Source organism: Triturus cristatus, chromosome 8 (assembly GCF_964204655.1).
Source record: "Triturus cristatus chromosome 8, aTriCri1.1, whole genome shotgun sequence".
In the NCBI taxonomy this organism is placed as follows: domain Eukaryota; kingdom Metazoa; phylum Chordata; class Amphibia; order Caudata; family Salamandridae; genus Triturus; species Triturus cristatus.
In genome coordinates this window covers 1393709236-1393728983 of record NC_140591.1, presented here as the reverse complement: position 1 = coordinate 1393728983, position 19748 = coordinate 1393709236, and the positions used below count along the sequence as shown (strand labels likewise).

Here is a 19748-nt window from a genome sequence, read left to right as displayed (position 1 = left end):
AGGACTGGGCAAAAAAACAGGGGGTGCGAAGGACGCCCGGCGCTGACCAGGACCCCGCAGGCACCTCGCTCTTTCTCAAGCTTCCTCTGTTTCGATGCATTCCTCCCGCCTCACCTCCCCCTCCCGCAGCGCCTGGAGACGCCAAACCGGAGGAGCCACTTTTTGTGCAACTGGCACACACCGCCATGGGGCAGGATAGGGGGCGGGGGCAGCAAACACCTCGGCAGAGGAGCCGGTGTAATGTTCTCCAGAGCATCAGAGGGCGCCGGGCCATTGTACTCTCCCCGCCTCTGGCAGCCGCCTCCTCCCCCACCCACCCACCTGGGCCGCAGCGGGAACTTCTTATCGCTTCATCTTGGTTTCATGCTGGCGGCGAGGTGGAAAGCAGCAGCCAACAAAGGGGGAGAGCAGCAGGACGAGTCCGGACAAGGGAGGGCGAGCGGCCGCGGCATCCCGTGGAAAGCGCGGGATCCCGAGCAGGTGTCTGGCTTCTTGAGCCGCTGCCCGAGGGACAGAGGAGGCAGCGGCGGCGGCGGCGCACGGGGCAGAGGCGGAGTCCAGGGGCCTGCGCTCCGCGGAGATGGCCCGGGCGGCGTGGCTCTGCGTGCTGGGCGCGCTGCTGAGCGCGGGGCCCGTCCTGGCGTCGCGCACCGTGCGGGGCCGCTACAACCAGACCCTGACGGTGCCCTGCGGCCGGGACGTCCCGCCCGAGCTGATGTTCGTCAAGTGGAAGTACGAGAACCCTGACGGCTCGACCGTCTTCATGGCCTCTCGGAAGAACACCTCCGTCAAGTACGAGAGCCTGCCCGGGTACGCGGGCCGCCTGGAGCTGGGGCCCGACTACGCGCTCTCCATCGCCCGCGCCCTGGTGAGCGACGAGCGGCGCCTGGTCTGCATGCTGGTTACCGGGGAAAACGTCTACGAGGAGCCCACGGTGGTGCGGGTCTTCAAGGCGCCCTCTCGGCCCCAGATCCAGGGCCAGCCCACCTTCCTGCCAGCCGGGGAGCTGGCCATGCTGGGGGAGTGCGTGGCCCAGGACAGCTACCCCGAGGCCAACCTGACCTGGTACATGGACGGGCGGCCCCTGGAGCCCACAGACGGGGCCGTGCTCATCGAGGCCAGCCGGGAGCAGGACCCGGCCAGCCGCCTGCACACCGTCAGGTCCATCCTGAGCTACCAGGCCGCCAAGGAGACCGCGGGCGCGCAGTTCACCTGCTCCGCCGCCTTCCAGGGCCCAGACGGCCCCGAGTCCGCGACCTCCGAGCCGGCCACCTTCGAAGTGCACTACCCCACCGAGCACCTCTCCATAGACACGCTGCCGCCCGCCCGCGGCTTCAAAGAAGGGGATAACATCACCCTGGAGTGCACTGGCGACGGCAACCCCCCTCCTCAAGACTTTGTGTTTTACTTTCCTGGAAGCGACAAGGGCACCCCCAGTAAGAGCGTCTTCACCCTGGCAGACGTGAGGCGCAGCGGATCTGGGGACTACAAGTGCGGCCTGGCGAACACGAGCCTCTCTTCACCGGCCCTTGAAGTCACTGTGCACTATCTAGATGTGTCCATGAGCCCCAATGGGTCCGTGACGAGGTTGGTCGGGGATGCCCTCCAGGTCACGTGCACCCCAACCTCCAGCGAAAAGGCCTCCGTGGCGTGGACGAAGGACGGAATACTCATCCCGGCCCAGTCGTCCTTCACGAGCCTTCAGTACAAGGATGCGGGGACATACTCCTGCGAGAGCTTCCTCCCGGCCAGGGGCTTGAAGAAGAGGCAGACGCTCAACGTCACCGTGGAGGGCAAACCGCGGCTGAAGGTGACCAAGGAGGCCAGCAAAGACGGCAAGACCAAGACGGTGACCTGCCAGGTGGAGGGTTATCCCAAAGCAACAGTGCAGTGGGTCAGCTCCAGCGGCCAAGACCTCCTCAATGGGACCAGGGAGACTGACTATGCGAACTTTAAGTTCTCCAGCAAGCTCACCTTCTCGCCTGCAGAGAATGCCACCTTGACCTGCATTGCTGAAAATAGGGTGGACAGGACCTCTCTGTCCATCAACGTCTCTGCCATCAACATCCCTGAGCCCGACGAGCCAGAGGAGGGTGAGGGAGAGGGCAAGGACCGCGACCAACGTGCCAGTGACCAGGCTAAGCTGGTGGTGGGCATTGTGGTGGGCCTGCTGCTGGCAGCCCTTGTGGCAGGCGTGGCCTACTGGTTCTACTCAAAGAAAGTCAAGCAAGGGACCAGGCATACAGACAAAGAACTTGGCAACGGAGAGGAGATCAAAGCACTGGGCGACAACAACCACAAAACAGAAGCATGAGCGAGGAAAATGGCCATTGGGCGCACCAGGAGAGCAGGCTACAGCGCTTATAGGGGCCATTCAGGTAATTATGTCGTCATGGGGCTTACAACCCAGCCAGACGTCATCAAACAAAGGGACGTTCCAGAACACTTATTGTTGGTGGTTGTTGCTGATACAAGATGGGGAAACGCGACGAGGCCTTTTCTTTTCACTGTTTGGTCCCTTTAAAGCAGGAAAGTGGAATGTGTGTTTGGGGCCCAAGTGTTGGATCTCCGTATTACTTGACATTATCTTCACAGAGAACATCTCCAGCTTATTGGAAGGAAAATAATCACGTCTCTGCTATTTAAAAGTACCCCTGCCCGATCAGCGGCAAGAGGCAATGTGCTATATGGTGTGCGATTTAAAAATGACTTTCACTCACGAACATTGTATTTAACGCTTTGCAAAGAAACTATAAACTGTTCATGCTTGAAGTTTTTTTTAACAGAATCCGTATGGGTTTCTCAAACTATGTTTTGGTGTAGCGACATTCTCCACCCTCGCAGCAAGCCAAGAAAGCGGCTAAGACTCACCCGAAGAAACCCCTTTTATTAAATGCATGCACACCTGCTGCAGGCTAGAAGCAAACGTGCTGATCTGCGAAGTTCACGGGCTGCTCGGCATGTGCCCCCCCCCCCCTGACATTTCTGTGACCCCGCTTTGAGGTACTTTGAAATAGGCCATTCAGTCATTCTGTCACTTGGGAATAACTTTCCAAAATAATGGTTCAATGAAAGTATTCTGGCAGCCATAATTAAAAAACCCTACTTAAGACCGTTAACCTTTTGTGCTTCGGTTACGTTTTGTATGATTATGTCTGCACTGAAAGTTTCTTGTTTGTTTGCTGTACATTTTTACGTATCTTATTTTTATACATTTTGAGGCTTTCTTTTGGGAGATGTTGTCAATCTGTTGCATAATGAATTGTGATAACTATTTTTGTTACACTATTTGAAAAGCAGGTACCTTTTTTTAATTAATATTTGCTGTCAATAAAGTGCCCGTTTTACCTAATGACATTCAGAGTGTATGACTTTGGAGGGCTTTCTTCCTTTTTAGCAATTCATGTGAGAGCATATAAAACTAACCCATTAAGGCATTTTCAATGGATGTAAGATTTAAAACAGGATACTGGACAGAGTCCAGCAGGAAAGGGTATAGTTAATGTATCACCAACATGGCTTTCTTATCGCATACTAATTTTAATGATGGTGACTCACAAAACAGTGAAACATTACCTATAACTTGAACTGATAACTTTACATTATTAGCCCCTTAGTTTACCACTGCCTTGAAAGGTGTTTATTTGACTCATAACATATATCGGATGTTCTAGCGTGGTTTGCTGATAACATAAAAAAATGCAGCATAATTTAGTATACAAAATGTTCACCTGTGGTAGCCACCGTCTTGTAGCTTTAATTGCATTCAGCATCACAACTTTTCAGTGTTGCATTTATACGGTTGTGCCCATTAAAGCGCACTCGGACTCGGGGCTTTTCGCGCAAGGAATTGAACTTTGGCTGTTCTTTCATTGCACAACGCCTTGGAGTAAGCTGTGAAGATCGCAGGAAGTACACAGCTGTGTGCTCTGGGCTTCTGTTTCTAACCCTGCCCTTCGTTGCAAGTGTTACACCAAAATTCACTAATCGTGCATTTGAGTGGGAGGGGAAGGGATCCCGTGTGGTGGCAGATCTACCCAGGCGATCACACTTGTGCCACAATTTATGCTGTGTGTTCGGTGCACCTGTGCACAGTGCGGGCCCGGACTTCACTGGTGATGGTGCAAAGAGGGGGTGTTGCGCAATCACGAGGGGGCGACTGGTGACAGTGGGCCCATTTGACGTGCCCGCTGTTACGTTTGCTCACTAGGATTTTGGCTCATTGAAGACATGCGCCTTGAGTTCAGGTTGTTTTATTCGACATTCAGCAGCAGTGTGTGCAGCGTCAGTGTGTGCAGCGTCAGTGTGCAGTGAGACTGCACGCGGAGCCCTGTGGGGCCGTATCCGAGGACGCCGGACACCATACTTAAACTGTGGATGACTGATGGGACTTAAGACTTTGCTGTGTGCTAAACAGCCACACAGTACAGCACTGACTGGAATGTTAGGAGAGTGACCCGGAAGCTCGGCAATAGGTGCGCAGTGGGTGTGCGGGTGGGAGGCACGAGGGCGGAGATGTACTCCAGTGGCCGGCTTGTCACCTGGAACCAAGAGGCCTGAGGCCTAGTCGTGGTTTTCCCACTTTACCAGTGTTGTGAGAGACTGATCATTCGCCCGAGTTCCTTTTTTTGCCAACATTTGAAGTGATTTGAAACCACCCAAACACCAGTATTTAAGTAGATGTGTACAAAATTGCCTGCTGTCTTCAATTTCGTGAGCCAGGAATTATGTGAGGTATCCAGTGTGTCTCTTACATTCGAAAACTTCCGGTAGAAACATCACATGGGATACCGGCAGGAGGCTGGTTCGAGCACAAAATGTCTCTCGATGAGACGACGGGCGAAAACGAAGTGACCGCCCAGTTCAAAATTTTGCAAAAAGCTAAGTTCACACATTGTGAAGGCTTAATTTAAGTGTCGCCCTGTGCCCAGTATCATGGGGGCAGTTCATTCTGTTGCACCATTGAAGCCCCATTCGTTGCTGTGTTCAACCCCCCCCCCCCCCTCCTCCCGTCCCCCCATCCAAATGTATAGATGGGGCCTGACAGAATTCACTGGAGTGAGTGAGTTAGGTGAAACCTTTTCTGCTCGAGCCTTCGAAAGGAGTCGGCAAGGAAAGCGAACTAACCCGAATTTTCCTGCTGTTGGTGTACTTTGCAAATATCGGGGGGGGGGGGGGGAAACTGTCTCTGAGCGCTGTATTTTTTGTTGATTTGCTTCTCTTGGGGGTGGATCATGGCAGGATTTGTTGGAGGTTTAACTTCTTGTGATGTATCGTTTCCCTCTACTCTTTACTCATCAATGATGCACTCTTGTGGGTGGACCACGGGGCGTGGGCAGCTTTCAGCAGGCGGAGGCGGTGATGCCAGCCCTGGTCCAGCCTGCACTGTTATGACCATAAATATTTCAGGAGATCTATTACAAAAGGACAACCACCAGCTGAGAGCATGTAATGCACCATTTAAAAATGACAGCTGACATACAATATTAATGTTGATGGAAGCGGAGTGCAGATCTGCTGTGTTGATGCGGACAACTAATAGGGCAGGCTCGACGGCCCTGGTGATTCTCATCCGACGCCAGTTTCTTGTAATTCCAAGAATGTTATATCAGTAAGAAAGTAAACCATCAAGCTTTCAGAAGAAAAGGAGGCAATACAGTTGTGTGTGTGTGTGTGGGGGGGGGGGGGGGGGCGCGGTGGGACGAAAGTAGTGGCCAGGGAAGTTAGTATTAGAGTGGGTGGCCCATTTACCTTTTTGTTAATTAATTTCGGTACAAATGGTCAAAATACTAGATTTTGGAGAGTTGTGAAAAACAGGTCGTGGTGCTGTGGCACTGGCCTCCCTCAAAACCCATGGGCTGGCTGTTGCAGAGCAAACCTAAACATGGGAGCCAGATTTGCCAAATTATTCATAAGGGCCACGTCATATGAGCTACTTCGGGGGCAGGAACCTTGAACATAAACTGATTTCCAATTAAGAGGACCCAGGAGAGGCCATACTCTCGCCTTGTCTCTTGAACCATGTGTAGATAACTTTAAAAAAAACTTTGTAGAGTATCAACCAGTGCCTGGCTCCTATGCTGTCCCACTTTGAGCAGGAACCACACCCCGGAAATAGATGGCCTAAACAGTTAGGCAATACCCGGTGATGTCATTCCGCCACAGGAAGTGGTGATAATCTCACTGCCCGCCCTTCACTTGAATGGCAGTGCAAAGGTACACAGATCACTAGATTTGTATCACATATGGATGTAGAAATATGCATATTATATAATATACATATTCGTATGTAAGCCTCTTATTTATGTCTATCTTGGGGTTGTCACAGCAAAACAGCAGTAAGCATTTAAAGTGATTCCCGAGCATACATAAACAAATATTTATTAGCATTCATAAATATTCAGTAATACCCGCCATGCAATAAACCAGACAACAAGGCACAGATTGCTTTAACAAGGTATGCAGTCTTAAGCTAGCTTTCTTTATTTGAGGGTATTATCGAATTAAACACACACATTCATGGTAAACTAAGTTTAAACAGTAAGGGTACCTGTTGTAAAGTCACATATCTTTTCTACATATTAAGGAGTGGTTCAGGTTGGAAATAACACAAATTAAAAAAATGTAAAGAAAGAGAGCTACACTTGGTGCAGTTAAAAAGGTTGTTTAGAGTAAGTCATACTATAATACTGAGCGTTTTCTTAAAGTGATATAACGGACCCTTTAATGAACCCCCAAATGGGGCCCACAGGCCAAAATAACCTGGTGCCCATACTTGTATTAACTACGATGACCTGCTGTATTGGCCAAAATAGGCAGAGCCCCGTAGTCCCCACCCTCTGTCCCGCCCCCCCCCCCACCCCATGTATTTATTTTATGTATAAAGTTTTGTATAGCGCGATCATGACCCTAGTGGGTATCAGAGCGCTTTACATGAAAGGAAGGTAGGGTATAATTGAGCGAACTACAATAATCACTTATATGAATGAATTATAGAGCGTTGAGAATACACAAATTACTAAGCTTGTTCCCAAAGGTAGTCAGCAATGAAAAGGTCGCGTGTTGTTTTTGCGTCTACACCTCATGTTCCCTGCATAACCTCCAGTCTCTGTCTCTCACCCCCATCTGTCTGTTCAATATCCCCTGACACCACAAGCGTCGAAGAACGGGAAGCTAATCAACACACGGTATTACAAGCAGCACCATACGTGCCTCATACAGATCACTTATTACTGAAATATATTGAAAATTTGACTGCGGAAATGGAAGAGGATGATTTTTTTGGACCTTTTAATCAATATGGAACAAGAACCCAGTTTCTTGTCAGGAATATCAGGGGCTCAATTCTATCTTCAGCAACAGGATGTTCATGTCTTGCCAGTAGACATATGTGTCTTAGAGATGAGAAGGTGGACGCTTTCTGAAAAAAGCAGCTCTATTAAAAATCCAGGTCTCCACAAGGCAGTCTACTTTGAGATATACATATAACAGGTCCTCATTAGGAAATGGTGTGTAAGAGGTGTGGCGCAGCGGCCAGGCTCCGGACCACAGGGTTCACGGTTCGATCCCCGGCCCAGCGGCAGGTTAGCCCAGCACCATGTGACTCTGGGCAAGAGCTTTCTACGGCCCCCAGCGCCGGGAAACTTCTCCGGAGGTAGCTGTGCGCTTTACAAATGCTGGCATTTATTTGCATTTAAAGAGGGCGTAGATCCTTTTTTTGTGATAAGATGAATGCATTGCAACTCCTTCCGATAATGAGGTAACATTACATTTTACTTACTGTTAATTCTATTACTCAGAGCCCATACTTCCCTGTTCTGATCATTAAATCCATCCTTTACATTAAAAAAAATATATATTCTAGCGGAGGTGGACCAAACAGCCAATTGAGCTTGTTATCATACATGAAAAGTAAATTGCTGGTGGGCACTTTATCTGCCTGATTAGGGGAGGGGCATGTATTTTTGTACTTTCTTTGGATTGTGGGGCTTACACACCTCTCTGGGAGAGGCATAACGCCTCAGATATAATGACCAGAAGAGGGAAATATAGACTCAGAATAATGTAAGTAATTTAAGCATTACATCTCTTTTGCAGCCAAGCACACCTCTTTCCATACCCTGTCTTTCTTTTGTCCTTCTTGTCTCTCCATCTCTCCTCAGCCCGTTCTCCCTAGACACCCTCCTTACTCCCTTCTTATCACTTCTCTGATCAACAGTGTCTGCTCAGTGCATCTCTCCTCAGAACCTGTTTCAGCTAGCACCTTAGTCTTCCTGCTGCCTCCCCTGTCTGTCCTTAGGCCCAGTATCGCTTCTTCACCCTCTTTGCCACTCTTCAGACACCATAGTCCCATCACAGACCCCATCTGATTCTCTTCCTTCTCCCTCACTTCTCCTTGGGACTTATGGCTATTGGCTGGCATACTTTTAGGAGTCTGAGCCATAATTTCCTATTTCATGCTAACTCAGCCTGTAGAGCCCTGTGGCAATTTCAGGTTAGTCATGCATGTGCCGGGGGTAAACTGAGGTGCAGAAACAAAAGGAGGATAAAAAGGGGCTGTGAGCGAGTGAGGGGCTGCAAATAGAGAAAGGATCATAGGGAAAGTAGAGGGGGCGGAGAGAGACTAACTCGCAGTACGTGCAAGAATACAAATAGGTGCACAGACTGTTTGCAACAGTTTTTTAGGTCGCAGCCTACCAGGCAGCCCAGCAGTCTGGTTTGCTAATGGCAACTTGGGGACATTCAGAAAGTGGTCCTAAGAGTACATTTCACCGTTGCCTACCATTGGCTTTGAGGTTTGTAACTCACATTTTCTGGATTTCTATTTGCTGGCTTTATTTTCTTTAGGCTGTCCAGCTTGAGTTCGTCCCTCCGGTTGCCCAAACATTGTTTACTGTATTCTTCCACAGACTTGCTTTCTGTAAACTGGCCTTTAATCTTGTTCTTGTCTTGTCACATTTGCTGTGCATTCAAAGACAGGTCAAATGGCAGGCTGGGTCTTCCAGGAAGCTTGGTTTTTATGTTCAAATTGAGAGGATTTATATAACAATCATGCTGGCTAGTGGGGGCTGCTTGAGGAAGGTTGTACAGATGTTATTTTGTTTTCTAGCTCGCAATAAAATGTAAATGTCTGTGAATAAACTGAGCTGACGATCAAATCACATTAAGTGATGACATTTCCACACATTATTTGTGTGCTGTATGCATTTATCCGTAAAACTATATGTGAGTGCAAATGTAATATACTGTGCACCAGTGCACACTATGGCACTTCACTCTATGCCCCCTACTCTACTCCTCACCACTATTCTCTATGCCAGTGCACTCTACCACACTCTACTAAGCACCACTGCACTCTTTGCCAATGCATTCCACAACTCTTCACACTGCTCCACTCTGCAACACTGCCCTCTACGCCAGTACTCTATACCACTCCACCCTGCACCCCTCTACTCTTCTCCACTTCACCCTACTCTGTAACAATCTACTCTATGCCACTGTACTTTATGCCACTCTACTCCACTCTGCGCCACTGCAATCAATGCTGTGCCACACTACTGGACGCCCCTGCGCTCTTTGCCACTACTCCATGCCACTGCACTCTACCCTGCACCACTATATTCTTTCCTACTCCACTCTACTCTGAAACAATCTACTCTATGCCACTGCACTCTGCGTCACTCCACGCCACTGCACTCTACGCTACTCTACTATAAACACCTGCACTCTACGCCAATTCACTCTACACAACTGTACTCACAACCAATGTACCCTCCGCCACTGTACCTATGCCAACTACTTTGCACCACTGCACTTTATGCCACTTTACTTTACAACATTCTACTCTGTCACTGCACTCTATGTCACTGCACGCTGGTCACTCTGCACCATTACATTCTACGCCAATCTATTCTACTCTGCACCACTGTACTCTACGTCACTGCTCAATGCACCACTTTACCCTGCACCACTCTGACATTGCACTCTTTGACACTCTACTCTGCTTGACTGCACTCTACCACACTGCATTCTCTGTCATTCTACTGCATTCTATGCCACTACACTGTTTGCCATTCTACTGCACAGTTCGTCACTGCACTCTACACCACTGCACCGATCTACTCTATGCCAATTTACTCTCCACCACTCTATCCTGAGTCACTCCAGTCTGATGCCATTGGACTCTACCCTTCTTCCGTACACACTGCACCACTACACTCTAAGCCACTTTGCTCTACGTCACTCTACTGTACAACACTACTTTCCCCACCACTGAACTCTCCGCCACTCTACTCTGCATTGGTCCGCTATACGCCATTGTACTGTATGCCAATCCACTCTGCACCACTCTAATCTACTCTGCACCACCGCACTGTACGCCACTTCACCTGACTCTGAAACAATCTACTCTATGCCAATGTAGTCTATGCCACTCTATTCCACTCTGCGCTAATCCACTCTACAACACTCCACACTATGTCCTTCAATTTTATACTGCTGCTCTCTATGCCACTGCACTGTGCACCAATGCTCTCTACACCACTTTAATCGAAACCAATACACTCTACGCCCCTCTACTCTATACCAATCTACCCCGCACCACTGCACTGTACGCCACTATACTCTACGACACTGCCCTCTACGCCCCTAAACACCTTTGCACTGTCCCTTTACTCTGAACCACTCTACACCACTCTACTCTACACCACTGCTTTCTGACATTCTACTCGGCAGCGCTGCACTCTTTGCCACTGAACTCTATGCCACTCTACTCTGCAACACTTTACTATATTTGCATATTTACTATTTGGGGAGAGGAGTTGGCCTAACGGCTAGGGCGGTCGACCACTAATCTGGGGAGCTGGGTTCGAGTCTCGGCAATGATGCTGAACATCCTGTGATTTTGGGCAAATCACTTAATCTCCCCATGCCTAACAAAAAAAAAATGAAAGTGTCCTCATGTAATACAACTGGTGCTATGTAAAGCGCTCTGATACCTGATTCGGGTCAAGTTTGCACTATATAAAACTCTGTAAAGAAAAAATGCGCCACTCTACTGCACTCTACACCAATGTACTTCAAGCTACTCTAATTTATTGTGCACCACTGCACTGTACACCACTCCAGTATAGGCCACTCCACTTTGCACCACTCCAGAATTCTGCACTCTACACCAATGCACTTTACGCCACTACTCTATACCACTCCACACTACCCTGCACAACTTCACTGTACTCTGAAGCAATATACTATATTCCACTGCACTCTTCGCCACTCTTCTCTACGCCACTGCAATCAATGCTGTGCCACTTAAGTCTACACCACTCCACTCTGCCACTGTGCTCTACCCTGTATCACTGCACTCTACTCTGAAACAATCTACTCCATACCACTGCACTCCATGCCTCTGTACTCTATGCCACTCTATTCCACGCCACTGCAGTCTATGCTATGCCACTGTAATCTAAACTACTGCACTCTACACCACTTTACTAAAAAACAGTGCACCCTATGCCACTGCTCCTACGCAAACTACTTTGAAATACCGCACTTTATGCCATTATAGTCTATAACATCAATATATAAGGGATTTGCCCAACTCATCCTCCACTTTCTGGGCTGTAAACATATTCAAAAGGCAATGTGATGTGGAGGATCCGATATCCAAAGTATTCGCAATAGGGTACAATTAATTACTCCTATGCATAGGATCTTAATCCCATGAGGTTCAAATACATATTTTTAATAAATCACATTAATTATTAATTCCTGGCCAAAACCATATTTATTTCTTATTTCATATCTGGTATTATTATACTCTACAACATTATTTTCTTTGCCACTGCACGCTACATCGCTGCACTCTACACTACTCTATTCTACTCTGCACCACTGTACTCTACTTCACTGCTCTGCACTGCACTACTCTACTCTGCACTACTCCACGACCCTGCACTCTTGACACTCTACTATGCATTACTGCACTCTGTGCCACTGCGCTGCACTCTGCATCACTCAATTCTATGCCACTCTACTTCACTCCACACCACTGCTTTCTATGTCACTGCACTGTATGCCACTTCACTCTACGCCAATGCACTCTAAACCACTTCACTCAAAACCAATTCGCTCTACGCCAAACTACTCTACACCACTGTACTTTATGCTACTTTAATTTAGTCCACTCTATTCCACTCAACTACACTTCATTCAACTCCACTTTACGCCATTCTATTTCACTCTATGATGCTCTACTCCATAGAACTCTGCTCCACCGACACTCTACTCCACTCTATGCCACTTCACTCTACAGCACTCTATGCCATTCTCTGACACTACGCCACTCTACGAATCTCTACGCAACTCCCTCTATGCCACTTTACTCCAGTCTACTCTATGACACACTACTTCACTCTACTACACTCTTTGCCATTCCACTCTAAGACAATCTACTCCACTCTATGCCACTCTACTCTACAACACTCTACTCCACTCTACGTTACACGCTCTACACCGCTCCACTCGACAACACTCTATGCCACTTCATGCTACGACAACTCTGACACTGTGCTCAACTTAATGCCACTCAACTCTATACTCCTCCTCTACGACACTCTACTCCCTCCACAACACTGTATGCTACTCCATGATACTCCACTTAACTTCATGCCACACAACTCTACTGAACGCCACTCCATAACACTCCACTTTACAACGCTCCAGTCTCCTTTACCCTTCTAACTTTAGCCATTCTGAACAGCAGCCACTCTGGTGTACAACTTGCTAAAACATATTGGCAAAGTCAATAGCTCTTGCATAGGCGAGACATATTAACTTTGCCAATGCTTGTCTTTTGTGACAACATTAAATTTGAGGCCCGGACGCACACATTCTCTCTTTATCTGTTATGAAATCGATGCTGGAGGGGTTGAAATGGAGCATTTTATAAAAACGTTTTTTGACTTGCTTAGTTAGTAAAATATAGTTTTAATAGAGCCGTAAGGTGTGTGTGAAACAATTTTTACTGAAATTTTGCAGAACTACCTTTTCAGAGTGAAATGTAGTTTGTCTTTTTCACATATGGGCATATACCTTGTGTAGCCAAAAAAAATCGCTCGAGATACCTTTAAGGGATTGGTTTGAGCAGACAATATTACCCTACAAGACGTTTCATGGATGATACTGTATTCATTGGATGTAAAATATGCCAAGCTGCATGCCGCAACATTTCTTCAACTTCACGCAACACAAAATGTGTGAATTTCACTGGCGTAATTTATATTCCACCCACGCTTAGTGGTAAAAGTGAAGGCTCAAAACTGCCTTTAAAGATCTCAATATTTATGAAGCGGTCCAGAATTCTTACTCGTGTGACCTGGAAAGACACATGTGCTGAAAAGGTACGTTCATGTGGCAAAAGTGACAGTATATTTTCTTTTTAATACCAATAAAAACATAAATATTGTCCTTTTTGAGGCATGGCACCTCTGAATATTGTGCCCTGACTGCCTGCTTGTGATTCATTTGGCAATGTCGCAGTGTGTGCTATGTAAAGCCATTAAGAGCTAGAAATCTGTATTGAAGAAACAAGAACACGTGACATAAGGACGCCAGTGGGAAACGAGTGAGCGGCTTGCAACGGTCTGCCTGAAGTACAGGCCGGACAGCCCATTCATTCCAGTGGGTATTTCCCCGGTGGGCTGGAACATTTGGAGGCCGGTTTTTAGGGCAGGGGGGCCCTTCTGGCACCTTTGTCACTTTCTCCAACTTCCTCAGGTAATAGCAGCTTGGCGGGCCACCGATTGGATGAGGGGAGAAAGATATTTCTCCTCACGCCTCTCTTGGTTTACAAGTCTTTGTAAATCTGGGAATGCGCCAAAATCCATGGGTGGATGCATGGGAACGCCCATGCTCCACCCATAGAACACCACCCAATGTGAAATGTAATGTAACGCAGCACAAGCAGATGCCTTGCAGTGCTTTTTTTTTTTTTTACAAAGCCACGCAAATCAGGCGTTGCATGCTTTGTCAAAATTACTTAAGCCGTTCGTTGTCCCTGTGTCGCCTTGTGGGACGCAAGGACAACACAAAGGCTTCATAAATATGGGCCTGCGTGCCTCAGCAAGCACTTCGATGTTTGAAACTACAGACCTGAGTCATCTTGTGATATGTTCTGGTTTTGTGATCTGACTGTGGTTGGGTGGTGGTGATCTGCGGTGTCTGACGGGTCTATCGGATGGTATTTATAATTACCAGTTGCTTTTGCATCCCTTAGGAAGGCCACCTGCCCTTTGCCGGTGCTTAGGGCTAGTCTTGATGGTCTAGGCCTTGTTTTGCTGGGTGTGGTATGTCTAGATAGCAAGTGTTGATGGGAGAAACGTGAATGTTCACTGTAGGACACGTCTGCGCTGTTTGATGTACGTGAAATGTTGTGCCTAATTTGTGCGGTTGGATCTGTCTATGTGGTGAATGATTTCACCTATTAGCTTTACTTGCATAATGCAAATCAAGCTAGAAAGGGTGTTTACGGTTGCAATTAAACAGCATAATTGCTGCAGGCTAGGCCCATTAACGCTGCTGGTGGCATGAGAAGAAACCGAGCTACCTACCTAAAGCAGGGGCGTGGCCAGCTCTGCATTTACATCAAATGAAGTTGTTCACAACTGGATCAGCAGTCACAGCTGGTAACACGAGCAGAGTTTATGTAACCCTTGTATGTGCAAGTTGCCGTAAATTAGTTTGCCGGAATGGAATTCTTACACCCAGTATTAGGATTTAAGAATTTCATGTTGCATTTATCATTTATAAGGATCACAATCTTTGCTTGAAATGGTCTTTGCCATCATTTAGATGCAGTCATTGCCACTGGTACTTATTTCATTCAACGTGCAAGGCGGGTCCCTCAGCAGAGATGTACAATACTGAGTTTCAGATGATGCTGTGTCAACCCACCGGGCACTTGAATCCAGGCTCAGTCGGGCACATGGCATCTGGGGCTGAACCTCAAAATCAACGTTGAATCGTCATCTTTAGGGAGGAGGAGGAGACAGATGCTAAATGTATTTAAATGTAACATTCTAAGCTGCATGCTTTACACACGAAAAATATCTTACGCATCAAACTAATACAGAACTATTTCTATACCTCTTGCCAGTCCTCTTTTTTTCTTCTTTCAAGCCCACCTTTCCTAATTGATAGACAGTTCTCTCTCTCCACCTGCATCAACTAGTCCCTTCAGCAAACCTGGCTTCTCACTGACCAGAAACACTGTATTTCCTCATGATCTCTCAATACTCCACAGTCCATCAGCAATCTTTATACAGATTGTGCGCGAGCTTTTTACCAACTTGTCCCGAGTCTGACAATATACCACTACACCGAAACCCCCGCCCAAAAGTTTTTTTTCCCTGTTCCCCTAATCTAATGCTCTATCACCCATCAGAATATCACCTTCTAGTCTGCATCTTGCACGTCACATCCCTTGTGTCCGAGCATGCAGAAGCACAGCTGCCCTCCTCCAGGCCCTTTTCATCTCCAAGCCCATAATGCTGCCCCTTCCCTTGAGCCTACCTGCTGTCGCTCAGCGTAGGTTGTATCAGATACCAAACCTTGTCACCCCACAAGCCCGGCGCTTTTGTTCCTTTAGGATTGAACTTTTCTGCTCTCCTTTGACAAACTTTCTTCACCAACCTCCCACTCTGATGTTCCTCTTAAATCAAACTCATGAAGTAATGGGAGTCAAACAGCCAACTTTGAGGGATGTATGTCACTTCATGGAAACACGAAAACTGAGACACTACATTGAAGGAAACCAATGTTTATAAAAAACAATTTTAAGGAAAACAGTTTTAAGGAAATGCAAATAACTCGAAAATTAAAGGTTACATTTCAAAAGAAAGATACATTTGAGAAAAGGTCCAGAATGACATTTAAATTGGGCGGAGTTTAGGGGTAGTGAGGGAGTTTTGGGTTCAGGGACGGGTGATGTTTTGGGGTGATGAGAGATTTATAGGGGCCAGGGATGAGTACAGTTTAGGCATAGGAAGGGATTTTTAGAATTCAGGAGAGGAGTGATCTTTAGATGTCATATAAATAGTGTTTAGGGGTGCTGAGTTTTTTTTTAGGGTTCAGGGTTGGATGCAGTTTTGGGGCAGGGGGTTTAGATTTCAGGGATGAGTGATGTTTGGAGATAGGCTGGGATTTTAAGGTTCAAGAATGTAGGTGTTTAGAGCTCAGTTATGGGTGTAGTGTAGTGAGGGAGTTTTAGACTTCAGGCATGCGTGGGGGTTAGGTGGTCAGCGATACGCGTAGTTTAGGCATGAGATATATAGGGAGTAGGTGTGGATGATGGTAAGGGGTTGTGAGGGGATCGGGGATATGGTTTTTAGAGGCTGAGAAGGGTCAGCAAATTAAAAGCATCCAAAGTAATTGTTTGACATCGTAAACAACATAAATCAGAAATAATGTCCCCTGACGAAGTCACTAAAATTAATATCTGCAACAAAATTCTGAAAGTCTGGCCTGCAAACATAGCATTTCTACCATGAAAAACTAGCATGCAAAAAGACATTCTATGCTTTGCTTTCTATGAACTGTTAAATGCCATTCATCCTTTAAATTTCCATTTAACAGTTTAGGCGGAATGGTTTCTCAGTAATGGGCTTCCATGAAATCGTTTTTTAAGAAATCACACATGAGCATCATTCAGGACTACCTTCTCTTTCCGTGAGCAGACTCCCCTAATTGTTAATTCACAGAATCCTTCCAACCCATGTGCGTTTACCTCATATGGGGGCATATTATCAAGAAACGGCGTTAAAATTATCGCCAGTTTAGCCGCAGAAAACTGCCGCTAAAGCGGAGATAATGGGCTTGATAATATGCCGCAGAGAATTCCCATAGAAGACGATGTTCTGGTGTCAACATGGGCTTCTATGGGAATTCTCCAGGGCATATTATCAAGCCCATTATCGCCGCGTTAGCGGCAGTTTTCTGCTGCTAAAGCGGCGATAATTTTAACGCCGTGCTTGATAATATGCCCCTTAATTTTTCCCGATCATACTCTCTCCTTGTACCCCGTTAACATTCCAATTACTTTATCAACTGAACCACGCTTGATTTCTCCTCGAACCTCACCGCTCCCTCTGTAGTTGACTAAGCATGCTTCTTCAGAACTATATGTTATCAGAGCTGCTTCATCATACCTTTGTTTTCTTTCACAAGCTCCCTCTCCTGTCTCACATTTATTTGTAGTGGGATGTCATGGCCTCAGGAATTTAGGAAATAATGCCTTACTTTTGCAACCGTTTACTTCTAACACGTCTCAAGTGTTGCAACTCGTGTTCTGAAGAGTCTTAGCATCCTGCTTCTATGTAGTGTGACAGTTAAACCTTTCCTTGTGTTTTACACCTGTAAACACCCCTCCCCCCGTCGCCTCCTGATACCAGATCCCTGAAAGCGCCATATTTCCAGAACTTCATTCTGTTATTTTGTGGCCTACTCTACTCCCTTCTTGGCAGTGCTTTAAATGGGGAAAAATAAGTGCAGGTACTCATTAAAATAGAGGTGTGGAAAGTGGGCGGGGGCGGGGCTAAGGCCAAGATAACATCATACATAGAGACTTCTGTACCAGTTGCAGCACATATTCACTTGAGAAATGTGTTTATGTCAAAAAACACAGATTAACTCATAACATAAAATGAAAGTCATGATGGCACTTTCTCCCGAATGGTCGCTGCGCACCTGATTGACAGTGCAGGGTCTGTCTAGAGACCCTGCCCTGTTAATCACAGCGTGAGGCAAACTCTCTCACCCCCCTGCAGTTTGGGGACAATGAAATGGTCGCTGCTGGAATCTCCACCAGCAACTCTGTAAAAGGATACATCAGCCAAGTTAAGTACAAGCTCATCGGAGGCAGAGCGGCCTCTGCCCTGCACTGGAGCAGAGAAACCGAGACTGCTGTGCCGTGGATCAGGGTACCGGTACTCTCCCTGGCTACAGAGAAGTGCCGGTACTGACGGCAAAAAAATCGGAAGTGCCGGTACTCAGTACCGGTGAGTACCGGCCCATTTAAAGCACTGCTTCTTGGCCACTGTTCTGTGCCATCTCTGAACCCCATAAATTGTCAACCAGCCCTGCCTGCAATGTTCAAAGAGACACCAGCAGCGAACTAGTGACTCGTCTTCTTGCTCCTTCTACATGTCTCAATGACCCTGGTGGCAGATGAGAGCTGTTAACCTCATCGCATGACTCATTGGTGTGGGTAGAGTGTCAGGAAGTCAAAACACTGATGCACTTTTGGCAATACTTTCCTAGTGGCAGCTATTGTCTCTTCTCAATCCCCTTATGTCTGTAAAAACACTGACTTCATTACTCAGTTATTTTTATGTTCATCTCTCATCTCTGCTTCACATCATCTTAGCCTTATTTTTGTCTTTTCTCTTCCTTCCTATATAACCTCACGTTTTCTAACCCCTTTGTATCTCTCCCACTACCCTGCCACTCCTCAACCTCCTACCACACTGCCTATAACCTCAAAGGACTCAAGTAGACCTACATTTTACAAGACCTGGAGCAGGAATTACCATCCCGGTCAGATAGGGAGCAACTGTGGCACTGGCATGGAGTGAGACGTGCAGAATATATGCACGGAATGCTGTACAAGTTTCCCCTATATTCAAAAACAGCACCATGCTGCATTCTCAATGAGGGCAAACATGGTATACATTACTGCCTTAATTTAGGTCGCTTTGCTACTTATATAATCATCTTGTAATTGTCCTTTTCCTTTAATAGTGTATGAGCGGGGAACACCATTTACAACAGTTTAACCATACAGTGCCTTTACCACGCAACCTTTATAATGCAAGTCTTTACCACGCATATGCCTTTACCACACATGGTTAGTATAGTTAAGTAAGCATAAGTATTTGTAGAGTGTGTTTGTATATATATATATATGTAGGGTGGTATGGGTATTTTTGGATTTAGGGCTAGCAAGGGACATGGGGTGGTAAGGGTTTTTAGGGGTTAAGAGTGGTTAGGGGCATAAGGTAGTATGGGTATATTTAGCGTTTAGGAGTGGGTAGGGACACAGATTGGTAAAGGCCTTCTTTAAGGATAAGGGGTGGGTAGAGGCATATGATGGTATGATTAAGTAATAAAGGAGGGTTTTAGGGGTTCCTCAGTAAAACAAATAAAAATTAAATGAAATTATTTATAAGAAAGTAGGTGGTTATGGGTTCTCTACCCCTAAAATGTAAAAATTATCACTTACCTTATATATACTTACCTGTGTGGTAAAGTCATGTGCGTGGTAAAACGTGTGCTAAAAACATGTGTTGTAATGTCGTTCAACCGTATAAGCCGCCATTCACATAGAAGGAAAGTAGGCAGTCTAGACAGACACTCCAGGATTATTACAAAATTGGTACCCACGATTTAAAAAAAACGGCCAAGTAAAATAAAAATAAAAACTTTATTTGACCCTCATTTTATTATCTCTGCGCTGTCGATGGATCAATAAAATGAAGGTGGACAGGAAAGACATGTTTTGTTCCTCTGTCTCTTGTGCCACTTGGCCTGTGATACCATTACAAGCTTCCTGGAAACCAACCCCGCCTCCAGGAAGTTCAAGACAATCCAACCGTAAAGCCAGGAGGAAAAGGCAGATGGAGAGCAGGAAATAGCAGGTGTCTGAACTTCGCGATCTCCTGTGCAGTCCATTCTTCTGACACCCATATGTCACC

General features: G+C 46.7%; 1 protein-coding gene across 1 annotated transcript; it reads left to right on the top strand.

The window, feature by feature from the left end:
- Positions 1-242: 242 nt before the first annotated feature.
- On the top strand, positions 243-3352 carry LOC146805811 (CD166 antigen-like). The gene has a single exon (XM_085623118.1). The coding sequence runs from the start codon at positions 581-583 to the stop codon at positions 2312-2314; it is 1734 nt and encodes a 577-aa protein (XP_085479244.1). The 5' UTR covers positions 243-580; the 3' UTR covers positions 2315-3352.
- Positions 3353-19748: the final 16396 nt, after the last annotated feature.

Coding starts and splice junctions, on each gene's coding strand:
- LOC146805811 (XM_085623118.1), top strand. CDS start 581: ATGGCCCGGGCGGCGTGGCTCTGCGTGCTGGGCGCGCTGCTGAGCGCG.